Here is a 16,013-nt window from a genome sequence, read left to right on the forward strand (position 1 = left end):
ATATCACCTCCACAATGATGTTCTCTTTTTGAATTCAACTGGATAGGCTAACAAAAACATTAAAAAGCAACAGCACTTACATTGTCATTGCATTTCGTGCGCCACTGATAAGGCTGCCTGGCTCACATAATGCAACGTTTTTGCATTCGAATGTGGATTTTTATTTTATATTAAACGAATATTCGAAATCCAAATTGACAGCCCTAATTAAGACTACTCTTAATTAGACCTCCATCCCCTTTATAAAGTGCAGTTTATCTATTAAATCAAGGTACTCTGTGATTCTTACACTTGCACTTGGTGTCTCGATCAGAGTTCTGTCCCTCTATGTCTAGCTGGAACACAGAGTGAGAACGTGAAGAGTGATCGTTCATGCCTGTGCGAGCTGTGGACCGGTTCTGGTTTGCCAGCATGATCAAGTTTTGCACCTGAGACATGAGGAAAGAAATAAACATTAATAAACTGCACACTCATGTGTGAACAGATCAAATACAACACGGTTTACTGTGAATTTCAAGGTAGTGTTATCTAATATTTCTGTGCAATGATGTGATTTATAAATGAGCAGTACCTCATCTTCATTGTTGACCTTTTGGTAAGTCAGGTTGGTAACTGTGATCTCATTGTTGGAGACCTTCCTGATCTCATGCTCAGGTCTCTTGTTTGGTTTTCCTGTGTAAAGAAGATCTCGAAGAGTCTCATTGTAGATCTCCACAAAGCTGGCAGTGAAGGTGTACTAAAAATACCAACACAGAAACAATCTATTCATAAACAAACCATGAGGAGGCCACAAACAATACCACTCAGTGAACAAAACCTACTATCAAAACTTATTTAACCTAATTTGAACAACAAATATTTCATAGGAAAATATGTTGCCCTTACCTGCCACCCTTGCTCTTGGAGTGCTTTGGCAGACTTGAAGATCTGCTGGACAGCACGTGGAATGACTCCCCACAAGTCCTCCAGATCGCCCCCCTCCATAGTAAAGGTCTTCCCGCTGCCGGTTTGGCCATAAGCAAAGCAACAAACGTTGTACCCATCCAGAGCAGACTGTACCAGCAGAGAGATCTCTTCGAAAACCTCACGCTGAGAGTCACACGGCCCGAACACACGGTCGAAGCTGAAGTTATAGCTCTTCTGAGTGTCAGCGGTGCGCCCTGTGTGCGACTAAGAGAAGAGGGAATTTGAAAGGTTGTTGGTCTGTGTAAAGTAAATTCTGAGAATTGTCTGTAAACACATTATAAATGTTAGAAATGCATTGCTGAAACATTACAAAAACTGTGAACTACGTAGTACTTAATTGTGGAGTTATACCTTTAAACAGTTTTTCAGCATTTTCGTGATCAGGATTTTTTTGGCGGGGCTAAATCATGACTCGATGACGCAACCGAACACGGCCTCTACCCCAACACTATAAGCGGACTTGAAGCAGCATTGACTGCACACAGACTATACTGAGAGCTATAGAGAGCAGACACTCCTTATGCTTTCGAATCACTCTCTCAGTAATTTGATGTCAAACATTGATCGTTCTGTGTAGCACTGCTTCATGTCGAAAACGCATAATAACTAGAGCACATGAGTATCAGTGGTCCGTCGCTCAATCGCGAGTTACTGTCATTACCGTTAGTTACTACAGCTCAGTCTCCTTATTTAAATTAAGCTGCTGCTAGAGGAAGAGAGTTGAGAGAGACAGTAGCTTTCCCACGAGTGGGTGTGGCTTCAGAAACATGATGGGACGCATATACCTCTTCCGTTTTGGCAAGGGTAACAGCCTTGTTGTCATGGGCCGGCAGTTGGATGTGCAGAATATCAGACTGATTGCCAGTCAGCAGTGGGCGGACCCTACAAAACACTCGGATGTTGCCCTAAAAAGAGAGTATAGATTAATTAATCCATATTTGAACATAAATGACTAAATACATAAGAGGGATTTTGGACAATCTCACTTTAAGAAAAGTTACCCAACATAATGACAAACAGACACCAAGAAGCCAACAGAATATATTATTACTCGTTCCGTCATTAATGGTTATGATCCATGGTGTCACATACCAAATAAACAATACAGTTTTATAATCTCCAAACAACTCTATGAAAGCTCACTTTCAGCTCTTGAATAGTGTTGTGGAGCTTCCTTCGCTCCATTTCTCCAAGGTGGAGCTCTTCTTTTTGATGGGCCACAGTTTCCTCAAGGTTCCTGACCATTTCTTGGCTCTCCTTCAAACTGTCCTGACACTGCCTCAGTGTAGAGGCGTGAATGGCGAGCTGAGTCTGAGAAAGACACAGGAAGAGTTTGACAGAATCAGATTACAAAAAGTAGATGTTAATTAAAAGGTGTAAATGTGGCTGTATGAATGTTTACCTGTATATTGCGGAGTTCAGACTCCAAGTGATCCCGGAGTCCTTCCAAAACCTTATGCTCCTCGCTTAGCTTGTTGAGGTCTTTCTTAAGACCATCTCTCTCCGTAGAGGTTTGTGCCAGGTCATCTTTCACAGTAGCCAGCTTTTCCAGCTCCTCTTCACAATCCCTACAACAGAATCAGGAATATTCTCAGACAAATAAAAAAAAGACCACCAAGTTCTGATTCGTTATGGAGTTATTTTTAACATGCTTACCTGAGACGCTTTTTGAGACCTTTGTTCTCATCTTCGATTTCAGCCTTATGCTTTTGGGCTTTGGTTATAGAGACCTTCAGATGATCGTTTTCCAGATTTACCGATTTTATTTTGCTCTGGTAATTATGGACTTTGGCCTCCATGTCACTCACTTTGCCCTTCAGGTCCCATCCTGGCCTCCGTGATGCACCTAAACCTGCAGCTGCTGAAAGTGGATAAATTAGCCATTAGTCATCTATTTTATTATACTGTATTATATTACTTGCAGACCAAAATGTTTGACATACATATGCATGTATGTTTTACCTTTAGGTACTGCTGCAACAAGTTTTCTCTGGTCACCTTGATGCAAAGACAAAGTTGATGTTAAGTTGGGATATTCACATTTTGCATTTACTGTGGTTATAATATTGATGGTGCTCACTGATTATTTACAGATAAATAAATAAAATATTTTAACCCACAGTTTGTGCTACTGACCTGATTTTAGTAGTGTCAAGTGAGATTTTGTGTGTTTATGATCAGTTAAAGCATGTGTTTTGCAATACCTCTTGCGGGGGCGACGGCCACTGTCGCGGCTCCAGTTGGACGAAGAGCTTTGACTGGAAAAGAAGAGAGACAACATGAAGACCCCATCTGTTAAGTCAAATGGCCCCAAAAAAAACAAACAGAGATGTTAAATTTCAGTATAACCAACCAGGAGCTTTGACAGCCACAGGGCGTCTTGGGGGCACAACACTAGCCGCAGGTCTGAACCTCTGAGGCAGTTCTGTATCTATCTTGCGCATTTTCTTCTGGAGAAAAGTGGGGATGTGTTTCCATTAAATATATTCTAAAATTTGTGATAAAAGCATAAGGAAAATAAATCTGAACCGACTAAAAACACACCTGCACAGGCTGCTGTTGCTCCCCATCCATACTGTTGGTGTGAGCCCGTTTCCCAGACATAACAGGGAGACGGGATAACGTATTCTGCAGAGGAACCAAGAGAAAAACATGAACAGACTTTCAAAAGGTACGCATGACTGTATACCTAATGAGAGATGTGCAATCCAAAACAGTTGTAGTTTAAAAACAATGCATTCAGCACTCAAACTAAATCGCTGATATGGTGCATAATATTTTGTACTGTACTGAACAGCAATAACAAGTAGCTTGGGCTGCATATGCATGCTTGCAAGTGGATATTAACTTGTTTGTTAAAAAAAAAACTTATTTTTCTTATAGTCTTGTCCTTCCGTCCACATAGAGATGGCGTTTTTGTCAAGGAAAACTGAGCTTTTTGAAAACTCTCCAAAGTTGATAAATTTGAAAACACATTTTTCACATTGTAGTGTGAAGTGTTTAAAACGGAGGTATTTGAAAATGATAACGCATGTTTAGTCATGTGATGCATATTGTACCAATAGATATATACAGTGCTGGCTAAAATGTTTAGAACACTAGTACTTTCACCGGCTAAAAATGGTTCAAACATTCATTTTGCCATCAATTGTAATACTCCAGTGAGATTTTCTTGTCTGACTACAGCCAGTGCTCCACACAGAGATCTGATCTCATCATCATCCAAGGGTGCGTTTCCCAAAAGCAACTATGGTCCCAAGTTCCATAGTTAATTGATAAAGAAAATCTATTTATGATATTATTTTTGACAGCATCCTCATACTACAGCATGTTTCCACAAGTGCCTGAAACTTTTAACAGTAATGTAGCTTTGCAGGTAGGTTTCTTGAAGCAACTTTGAGACGTTGCCACAGTTCTTCTGGATTTAGTCTCAGTTTGCTCTGTTTCTTCATGACATTCCAGACAGACTGGATGATGATCAGATCAGATCTCTGTGTGGAGCACTGGCTGCTGTCAGACAAGAAAATCTCACTGGATTATTACAATTGATGGCAAAATGAACTGAAATATCATGCAAACTGATATTTCCTGCTGACACACTACAGCAAAAAACAGAAATAACTGACCTAAAACCATTTTTAGCTGCTGAAAATACTAGTGTTCTTTTCATTTTGGCCACCAGTGTATGTTTATATTGGTATTGTGCCCGTTATATAATATTAATGATGTTACATTGTACACTCTTCATATTAGAGTATTGCAAAGATGACAGGACGTTTACTCACAATAGTAAAGTTAGTCTTGAGGTAAAACATGAGGGCAGTTTCGTTTTAGATCAAACATATAACTTAACGTTAATCTGAAAGCGTCAGTCAATAATGAGATATTAGAATTACATGTCTATTTGGTCTGTTTCAGCTTTTATGAGGTTTACACCAACAAAGTAAGGCAAATTTAACGTTTTCCGACGTTTGAGTGTGGATTAGAAACTTGGAAAACGCTTGAAAAAGCCTGGACGGAGAGGAAAAGGAAAACATCGTTATGCAGATTAATATAACGTTAGACGTAAATGAGCCTTTATCTCCAACTCTTTATAATCTTACCTCTTTGTTCATGGATCCACCGCGGTCAAGTGAGCCGCCATCCATGAATACCCGGTCAAGCCAGCCGCCACCTGGATTCTGCTGCACGTCTGTTTGTAGTATTACGGTACGGAGACATGAAGCGGCCAAAAAGCTGACGAAGACCTATATTTCAGCGGTTATGAATTAAATGTGCCCCAAAACACAAAAGATAAAATATACAGTTATATTATGTTCAAATATATTATACTGTGGAGTTTTCCGTAAAAATAAAGTCTGCTAAAATACATTATAGCATTGATTATTTCCTACTATTTTCTACATGCATTATTCAAATTCCATCACAGTTAATACGGAAATGTCAAGAAATTATTTTTCAGAACGACCAAGTCTCTATCTGTGTAAACTTTCACTGGGTCTTACTGTAGAATTTGGAAGAAAATGAATGGCAAAGTCTGTCACAATGCATTATAGCACTCCTTGACATTTAGACAGGCATTATTCAAATTCCTTCAGAGTTAACAATAAAATTGGAATGAATTCTTTTTCAGGACACCCAAGACTCTGTCTGTGTCAACTTTCTCTGGGTTTTACTGTAGAATTTGGGAGAAAAATAAAGACAAAGTCTGTCAAAATATACAGGACATTGATCATTTCCTGCTTTTTCTAATGGCATTAATACAATTCCCTCAGAGTTGACATGACATTTTCTATAAATCCTTCGTCAGGATAAACATGGCTCTGTCCATGCCAAGTTTCACCAGGATTTACTGTACATTTTGGGAGAAAAATAAAGACAAAGTCTGTCAAAATATTTAAGACATTGATCATTTCCTGCTTTTTCTAATGGCATTAATACAATTCCCTCAGAGTTGACATGACATTTTCTATAAATTCTTCTTCAGGATAAACATGGCTCTGTCCATGCCAAGTTTCACCAGGATTTACTGCACATTTTGGGAGAAGAATAAAGACAAAATCTGTCAAAATACATTATAAGGGTGATATTTCCTGCTTTTTCTAATGGCATTAATACAATTCCCTCAGAGTTGACATGACATTTTCTATAAATTCTTCTTCAGGATAAACATGGCTCTGTCCATGCCAAGTTTCACCAGGATTTACTGCACATTTTGGGAGAAGAATAAAGACAAAATCTGTCAAAATACATTATAAGGGTGATATTTCCTGCTTTTTCTAATGGCATTAATACAATTGCTTCAGAGTTGACATGACATTTTCTATAAATTCTTCTTCAGAATAAACATGGCTCTGTCCATGCCAAGTTTCACAGAGTTTTACTGTAGAATTTGGGAGAAAAATAAAGACAAAGTCTGTCAAAATACATTATAAGGGTGATATTTCCTGCTTTTTCTAATGGCATTAATACAATTCCCTCAGAGTTGACATGACATTTTCTATAAATTCTTCTTCAGAATAAACATGGCTCTGTCCATGCCAAGTTTCACAGATTTTTACTGTAGAATTTGGGAGAAAAATAAAGACAAAGTCTGTCAAAATACATTATAAGGGTTTATATTTCCTGCTTTTTCTAATGGCATTAATACAATTCCCTCAGAGTTGACATGACATTTTCTATAAATCCTTCGTCAGGATAAACATGGCTCTGTCCATGCCAAGTTTCACCAGGATTTACTGTACATTTTGGGAGAAAAATAAAGACAAAGTCTGTCAAAATATTTAAGACATTGATCATTTCCTGCTTTTTCTAATGGCATTAATACAATTCCCTCAGAGTTGACATGACATTTTCTATAAATTCTTCTTCAGGATAAACATGGCTCTGTCCATGCCAAGTTTCACCAGGATTTACTGCACATTTTGGGAGAAAAATAAAGACAAAGTCTGTCAAAATATTTAAGACATTGATCATTTCCTGCTTTTTCTAATGGCATTAATACAATTCCCTCAGAGTTGACATGACATTTTCTATAAATTCTTCTTCAGAATAAACATGGCTCTGTCCATGCCAAGTTTCACAGAGTTTTACTGTAGAATTTGGGAGAAAAATAAAGACAAAGTCTGTCAAAATACATTATAAGGGTGATATTTCCTGCTTTTTCTAATGGCATTAATACAATTCCCTCAGAGTTGACATGACATTTTCTATAAATTCTTCTTCAGAATAAACATGGCTCTGTCCATGCCAAGTTTCACAGATTTTTACTGTAGAATTTGGGAGAAAAATAAAGACAAAGTCTGTCAAAATACATTATAAGGATTATATTTCCTGCTTTTTCTAATGGCATTAATACAATTGCTTCAGAGTTGACATGACATTTTCTATAAATTCTTCTTCAGAATAAACATGGCTCTGTCCATGCCAAGTTTCACAGATTTTTACTGTAGAATTTGGGAGAAAAATAAAGACAAAGTCTGTCAAAATACATTATAAGGGTTTATATTTCCTGCTTTTTCTAATGGCATTAATACAATTGCTTCAGAGTTGACGTGACATTTTCTATAAATCCTTCGTCAGGATAAACATGGCTCTGTCCATGCCAAGTTTCACCAGGATTTACTGTACATTTTGGGAGAAAAATAAAGACAAATTCTGTCAAAATATTTAAGACATTGATCATTTCCTGCATTTTCTAATGGCATTAATACAATTCCCTCAGAGTTGACATGACATTTTCTATAAATCCTTCGTCAGGATAAACATGGCTCTGTCCATGCCAAGTTTCACCAGGATTTACTGTACATTTTGGGAGAAAAATAAAGACAAAGTCTGTCAAAATACATTATAAGGATGATATTTCCTGCTTTTTCTAATGGCATTAATACAATTCCCTCAGAGTTGACATGACATTTTCTATAAATTCTTCTTCAGGATAAACATGGCTCTGTCCATGCCAAGTTTCACCAGGATTTACTGCACATTTTGGGAGAAAAATAAAGACAAAGTCTGTCAAAATACATTATAAGGATGATATTTCCTGCTTTTTCTAATGGCATTAATACAATTCCCTCAGAGTTGACATGACATTTTCTATAAATTCTTCTTCAGAATAAACATGGCTCTGTCCATGCCAAGTTTCACCAGGATTTACTGTACATTTTGGGAGAAAAATAAAGACAAAGTCTGTCAAAATACATTATAAGGATTATATTTCCTGCTTTTTCTAATGGCATTAATACAATTGCTTCAGAGTTGACATGACATTTTCTATAAATTCTTCTTCAGAATAAACATGGCTCTGTCCATGCCAAGTTTCACAGATTTTTACTGTAGAATTTGGGAGAAAAATAAAGACAAAGTCTGTCAAAATACATTATAAGGGTTTATATTTCCTGCTTTTTCTAATGGCATTAATACAATTCCCTCAGAGTTGACATGACATTTTCTATAAATCCTTCGTCAGGATAAACATGGCTCTGTCCATGCCAAGTTTCACCAGGATTTACTGCACATTTTGGGAGAAGAATAAAGACAAAATCTGTCAAAATACATTATAAGGGTGATATTTCCTGCTTTTTCTAATGGCATTAATACAATTCCCTCAGAGTTGACATGACATTTTCTATAAATTCTTCTTCAGGATAAACATGGCTCTGTCCATGCCAAGTTTCACCAGGATTTACTGCACATTTTGGGAGAAAAATAAAGACAAAGTCTGTCAAAATATTTAAGACATTGATCATTTCCTGCTTTTTCTAATGGCATTAATACAATTCCCTCAGAGTTGACATGACATTTTCTATAAATTCTTCTTCAGGATAAACATGGCTCTGTCCATGCCAAGTTTCACCAGGATTTACTGCACATTTTGGGAGAAGAATAAAGACAAAATCTGTCAAAATACATTATAAGGGTGATATTTCCTGCTTTTTCTAATGGCATTAATACAATTGCTTCAGAGTTGACATGACATTTTCTATAAATTCTTCTTCAGAATAAACATGGCTCTGTCCATGCCAAGTTTCACCAGGATTTACTGTACATTTTGGGAGAAAAATAAAGACAAAGTCTGTCAAAATACATTATAAGGATTATATTTCCTTCTTTTTCTAATGGCATTAATACAATTGCTTCAGAGTTGACATGACATTTTCTATAAATTCTTCTTCAGAATAAACATGGCTCTGTCCATGCCAAGTTTCACAGATTTTTACTGTAGAATTTGGGAGAAAAATAAAGACAAAGTCTGTCAAAATACATTATAAGGGTTTATATTTCCTGCTTTTTCTAATGGCATTAATACAATTCCCTCAGAGTTGACATGACATTTTCTATAAATCCTTCGTCAGGATAAACATGGCTCTGTCCATGCCAAGTTTCACCAGGATTTACTGTACATTTTGGGAGAAAAATAAAGACAAAGTCTGTCAAAATATTTAAGACATTGATCATTTCCTGCTTTTTCTAATGGCATTAATACAATTCCCTCAGAGTTGACATGACATTTTCTATAAATTCTTCTTCAGGATAAACATGGCTCTGTCCATGCCAAGTTTCACCAGGATTTACTGCACATTTTGGGAGAAGAATAAAGACAAAATCTGTCAAAATACATTATAAGGGTGATATTTCCTGCTTTTTCTAATGGCATTAATACAATTCCCTCAGAGTTGACATGACATTTTCTATAAATTCTTCTTCAGAATAAACATGGCTCTGTCCATGCCAAGTTTCACCAGGATTTACTGTACATTTTGGGAGAAAAATAAAGACAAAGTCTGTCAAAATACATTATAAGGATTATATTTCCTGCTTTTTCTAATGGCATTAATACAATTGCTTCAGAGTTGACATGACATTTTCTATAAATTCTTCTTCAGAATAAACATGGCTCTGTCCATGCCAAGTTTCACAGATTTTTACTGTAGAATTTGGGAGAAAAATAAAGACAAAGTCTGTCAAAATACATTATAAGGGTTTATATTTCCTGCTTTTTCTAATGGCATTAATACAATTCCCTCAGAGTTGACATGACATTTTCTATAAATCCTTCGTCAGGATAAACATGGCTCTGTCCATGCCAAGTTTCACCAGGATTTACTGTACATTTTGGGAGAAAAATAAAGACAAAGTCTGTCAAAATATTTAAGACATTGATCATTTCCTGCTTTTTCTAATGGCATTAATACAATTCCCTCAGAGTTGACATGACATTTTCTATAAATTCTTCTTCAGGATAAACATGGCTCTGTCCATGCCAAGTTTCACCAGGATTTACTGCACATTTTGGGAGAAGAATAAAGACAAAATCTGTCAAAATACATTATAAGGGTGATATTTCCTGCTTTTTCTAATGGCATTAATACAATTCCCTCAGAGTTGACATGACATTTTCTATAAATTCTTCTTCAGGATAAACATGGCTCTGTCCATGCCAAGTTTCACCAGGATTTACTGTACATTTTGGGAGAAAAATAAAGACAAAGTCTGTCAAAATACATTATAAGGATGATATTTCCTGCTTTTTCTAATGGCATTAATACAATTCCCTCAGAGTTGACATGACATTTTCTATAAATTCTTCGTCAGGATAAACATGGCTCTGTCCATGCCAAGTTTCACCAGGATTTACTGTACATTTTGGGAGAAAAATAAAGACAAAGTCTGTCAAAATACATTATAAGGATGATATTTCCTGCTTTTTCTAATGGCATTAATACAATTCCCTCAGAGTTGACATGACATTTTCTATAAATTCTTCTTCAGGATAAACATGGCTCTGTCCATGCCAAGTTTCACCAGGATTTACTGCACATTTTGGGAGAAGAATAAAGACAAAATCTGTCAAAATACATTATAAGGGTGATATTTCCTGCTTTTTCTAATGGCATTAATACAATTCCCTCAGAGTTGACATGACATTTTCTATAAATTCTTCTTCAGGATAAACATGGCTCTGTCCATGCCAAGTTTCACCAGGATTTACTGCACATTTTGGGAGAAAAATAAAGACAAAGTCTGTCAAAATATTTAAGACATTGATCATTTCCTGCTTTTTCTAATGGCATTAATACAATTCCCTCAGAGTTGACATGACATTTTCTATAAATTCTTCTTCAGGATAAACATGGCTCTGTCCATGCCAAGTTTCACCAGGATTTACTGCACATTTTGGGAGAAGAATAAAGACAAAATCTGTCAAAATACATTATAAGGGTGATATTTCCTGCTTTTTCTAATGGCATTAATACAATTCCCTCAGAGTTGACATGACATTTTCTATAAATCCTTCTTCAGGATAAACATGGCTCTGTCCATGCCAAGTTTCACCAGGATCTGTCAAAAATGAACCCTTTTTTAAAAACAACTGTAAAATAACGACATCTACAGGTTACTACGAGTTAGAACGATTTTCTTCAAAGTGTTAAGAAAAAATTTGAGTTATAACGTAATGGAGGACTAAACCTTCAAAAACAATAAAAAACTAAATACACAAATACATAAGTGAATACATCAATACATCAATATGGTCCTGCATAAATAAATATATAAATAAACATATATATGTATTTTTTTCCTTCTGATTTTCCCGCCTTGTTTGTTCTAAATTATTTATTGGGTGGTGATTATGGAAATTAAGCGTTGTCAAGCATTTTCATTAGTCCAAACTTCTGCTGTGATTGGTTAACTGCTTTAAGGCGGTCACTCTGAACAGCATAAATAGCACATAGTAGACTATATCTGGTTTCAACGGTGTTTGCTGGTCTCTGGTAATTGCAAGTTTAGCTCCTTTATTTTCGCCCATCTGTACGTTAATGTGCCAGGCACTTTCACATCGGTCAGCCAAAGTTTTAGTTTAACTGATAAGTTTTTTGGTGGGGAAATCAGTGTTGCATTTTGCCAATTATTTATTAATTATTGTTTTATTTAAAATATTTATTTTTTCATTCATTCAAGCTATTTTATATGCAGGAACATGTGGGTTTATGTAAGCTACTGGTTATTTATCTTTTGTTAGTGTCTATATTAATTAATTGCTTTTGCAGGTTTCATCCTGCAGTAGGCTACAGTCTACTCCAGTTCTCACCTAATTCAAGAATGAGTACACACAGGTCAGCATCCAGTTAACCAAACTAAAACGCTCTGTTTATTATACACAACTGAAGTGTACATATTGCAAAACATAGCCTACATATGTTCTAATGCTGTTTTTTTGGTATGTATTTTTTAAATCATTATTATCAATAATTTCATAGTTGTATATTAATTTAAGCAAAAACAAATCTCAGTTTCAGCAATGCTGACCCGTCCCTTTGCGCCACCTGGTTCTGCTTTCGCTTTTAGCGAAGGTTTTAGCCAGTGACAGGCAATAGGGTGGCAAAGATGCAGAGCAGTTATATGACTAATGGAGCCTGGGATATTGCTGATAAGCAACATGCACATGAATTATTGACATTGTACCGTTTTGCAGATCTTCATTTAGGTCACCATAAATGTAATTATTTTTACTTCTAGTTCATTGAAATAGTATATCCAGTATATATTTAACTGCATTTTGAATTGATAGTCCAAGCACGTTATTTGCAGTATTAAGCCATATGACACACATATGTGTGTATAATTTCTTTAATTTCCTATGTATTTTGATTCCAGAATCTGCACTTTCAGCACATTTGGAAAGGCAAGTGTTAAATTAAACACACAACAGCCTACTTTAAAAAAGTGCATCCCCTCATGAAACCATTGCATTGCTTTTGTTTATCAAATCTATTTTTCAGATGGAACACAATTTACCGTAGTGTCATGCAGTATTTGCTTTTGTGTTTAATTTCAAAGGCACGGAGAACTTCGAGAAATCTTGAAGATATTATAGCAAGCACAAATAAATTTGTTGTACCTGGGACCAAAATAAATGCCTACAGTGTTCACAATGTGGCTGGCTTTTGGTACAATGTTTGCAAAGATTTGCAAGTGCCAAATACACTTGCAAATCGCAAAAAAATTCTTCAGGCATCCCTACTTTTGAAGGTAATTTGTTATTAGATTGACTTGAAAGACTCAACAATGCTCTATATTAGTAGAGCATAGCGTCACTGTTATCTCACGCATGAACACTTAATTTGTGGAAGAATTCTAGGGGTTCAAATAATTTTTCTTCACATTTCTATATGTTTGGTACAAATATATGGTCTTGTTTCATGTTAAAATGTGCCCCATACACCATGTTTACCACTGTTTACCAACCACTGGCACACCTATTGGCTCAGGGCCTTATTTGTCTTATTTTATTTTTGTATGTGTCTTTTATCGTCAACCTATATTTTTACAATTAACTATGCTTTCATTTTTTTTTCATTAAACATTCATACAACGTTTTCAAGCCTACTTTAAACCATTACAAAAGTGAAATTTCCTTAATTTTTCTATAGAGCCCCTCTGCAGTTGAGAGTCCTTTAGAAGAGACGAATGTCAATGTTGAGGAGAGACCTGTTGGGGAGAATATTGGTACTGTGGTAAGTTAAACTGTTGGTTAAGGTTTTGGCGGGGTGGGGTGTCTCCACCAGACCTTATTGTGAGTAATTTCCTGCTCCTTTTCATTTATTTATTTGCTTATTTATTAAGGATATTATTGGCTGCATTCAGCTTTCAATATTAAATCGACAATATTAAATCAACTAACAATCACAATAAGCCTATAATCATGAATGAACTGCGTTATCTCTTCAGTGAGCAAATGAAAAACGAGCTTTGAAGGCGCAGTGGAGTTCAGCGACCTATGGTAGATTTTCCTTGATTGATGTTTCAGCCTGCGAGGTTTTAAACATTCATTCCTTAAATGCAACTCACACGAGCTCGTAATGTTGCTGTCACTATCATCATCATCATCATCATGGGAAAAGACACAAAAGCGAACTTCTAAGATAAATCAGACTTTATTAATGAAACTGAACATCAGGGCTACATTCTAGATCTTCATTTTTCATTTACGCGCTGAAGCCATTCGCCTGAGGTTGCAGTCATTGGATAAATTCAGATATACACGTTAACGAAATCGTTACACTGACCATTTGAATTTTCATCTGCTGACACTGTCATAGGTGTTGATTTAAATGCCATTATTTTTATTTCTCCTTTCTGGCCTTTTGGTTTTCAAAGAATTGTTTAACTTTGCTAGGCTATACCTTAATAGTCGCTATTGCCTGTGCATTTATTTGCAATTGTTTGGTAATTAAGAATTAATACTCTTTTTGGGAAATCTTTCAAATACTTAGGATGACCAAGATGCTGGAGACAGTGACTTGTCTCCATACCAAAAAGAGGCTGAATGTCCATCTGTCAAAATGGTGACTTTTTATCTTTGTGTGCTATCCATTTGGTGTACTTTGTTTAACATTGTTTTAGAAGTGACCCCACTCTCTTTCTCTTGTCAGGATGTGTGGGAGACTTGCGGCAGTGACGTTGTCTGTAGTCCTTTAACAGGCGACTTGGAATCAAATTGTGGTTCCACAAGTGAAAAGGTTGACTGCACTTGTTCTATTAGATGTAACAAAATGTATTTAATTCAGAATACTATGACACATGTAATGAAGTCAATACTTTGGCATGTGAAATCTAAATCTGTTATCCTTTGCAGAGTAGGCTAATTGTAATGTGTGAGGAATATAACTTTTTTTCTCTCTCTCTCTCAGTATTCAAGATTCAAATATAGCTTTATTTCCATGGTGACAGAAATCTTTACATTGCCAAAGCTTTAATAACACTATACAATAAAAATAAATAATAATAATAAAATAATAATGAAAAAAAGAAATCTAGAGTAAAATATAATGGAATACAGATAAAATGATTTAAAACAATTATAGATATAAATATCTTATAATATTTATAGAAGTGCCTCTAGGCGTCTGTCCCATGCTACAAAGTTATTTGGATAAATTAAATATCTAAAATATAAAAATCATGAAAAAGAAAAATAGTAGGGTACAACGGGGCTAAAGGCGCCTTTGATATTATTATTTTCATCTAAATCACTAGATGCAGAGTCGATCCTCCCTATAGGCAGAATACACAAGCTGCGTAGGGCCCCTGAAACACCAGGGGGCCCCCTTGCTCTCAGAGAGGTTTTAATTTTAGTTTCGTTTTTGAGTTTGGCCAGCGGTTATTGAAAACATGAATGATCATTTATTTCAATGCAGTGCGCTGTCACCCTCTCTACGTAAAAAATCAGTCAAAACATGTAACGTGAATGTCGTACAGTCTCTTGCTCAAAACTAAAAAAACGAGTTGAAAACGCACCAAGCCGCGGAAGAGATACTGTTTCTCGAGTGCTTTCCACGAGCGCGATTCACAACAAATGCGTTACATCCATTCTTTCAAACCCCCCCCACCCCCCCCCCCCCATATTTTAATGACAGTATATTTATTGAACAAAAATTATTTTTTATTTTTCTAAATAAGCAGAAAATAGTACAAACTTTGCACAGATTGTTTTGAACAAGCATTAACTTAGACATTATACAAAATAGCGAAATACATTATTTTAGCTGAAGTATTTGTATCAATACCGTGGGCTTTTTACCCTGTGTGTGGGGTAAAAGGCACCCCTTGCCACCTCATACATTTATAAGATTTTGAAACAAAATACACAACTTGAAGAATTTGTTTTCACACAAAATTTGTTGCTCCATTATTGTTCAATACAATGTAATTTTTTTTCTTTCTGCAATTATACATTTTAGGCGCAGTGAATAGTGCATTTTTTATTAAGGTGGGCCTTTTGCCCCGTTGTACCCTACTGTAGAAAAAGTATTCTTATTTGGTTTAGTAATTAATTTAGGTCTGTGTTGGGGTTCTCAGGGGAATTTACCTCTTTAACATATGGCCAGTTGTGAAGGCTTTTATTTCCTGACACACAAACCTAAGCTGTAGTTTGAATTTCATATGAACACAATGGAATGCCAGCTATTGAACATGGGAGAAGGACATAAAGGACAATAGAAAGTGAAGGAAAATAAAAGACAGAAGTAAGCTTTAGATATCAG

At 35.9% G+C, this 16,013-nt stretch overlaps 1 protein-coding gene across 2 annotated transcripts in view; it reads right to left on the reverse strand.

Annotated features, from left to right (window-relative positions):
• LOC306847233 (carboxy-terminal kinesin 2-like) overlaps positions 1-16,013 on the reverse strand; it is a 28,713-nt gene that overhangs the window by 1,490 nt on the left and 11,210 nt on the right. The window contains exons 2-12 of one of the 2 annotated variants that reach the window (XM_079381067.1): positions 3,511-3,594; positions 3,320-3,416; positions 3,171-3,224; positions 2,929-2,964; positions 2,623-2,827; positions 2,369-2,534; positions 2,110-2,277; positions 1,752-1,871; positions 886-1,170; positions 572-736; positions 290-428 (exon numbers count right to left, since the gene is read on the reverse strand). In XM_079381067.1, coding sequence (XP_079237193.1) covers positions 290-428; positions 572-736; positions 886-1,170; positions 1,752-1,871; positions 2,110-2,277; positions 2,369-2,534; positions 2,623-2,827; positions 2,929-2,964; positions 3,171-3,224; positions 3,320-3,416; positions 3,511-3,570 — 1,495 coding nt within the window. In that variant the 5' untranslated portion in view covers positions 3,571-3,594. Of the gene's footprint in view, positions 1-289; positions 429-571; positions 737-885; positions 1,171-1,751; positions 1,872-2,109; positions 2,278-2,368; positions 2,535-2,622; positions 2,828-2,928; positions 2,965-3,170; positions 3,225-3,319; positions 3,417-3,510; positions 3,595-16,013 lie in introns of those variants that run through there. The other variant, XM_079381068.1, reaches the window with a different exon arrangement.

This window comes from Barbus barbus (assembly GCF_936440315.1).
Source record: "Barbus barbus genome assembly, chromosome: 27".
In the NCBI taxonomy this organism is placed as follows: Eukaryota; Metazoa; Chordata; class Actinopteri; order Cypriniformes; family Cyprinidae; genus Barbus; species Barbus barbus.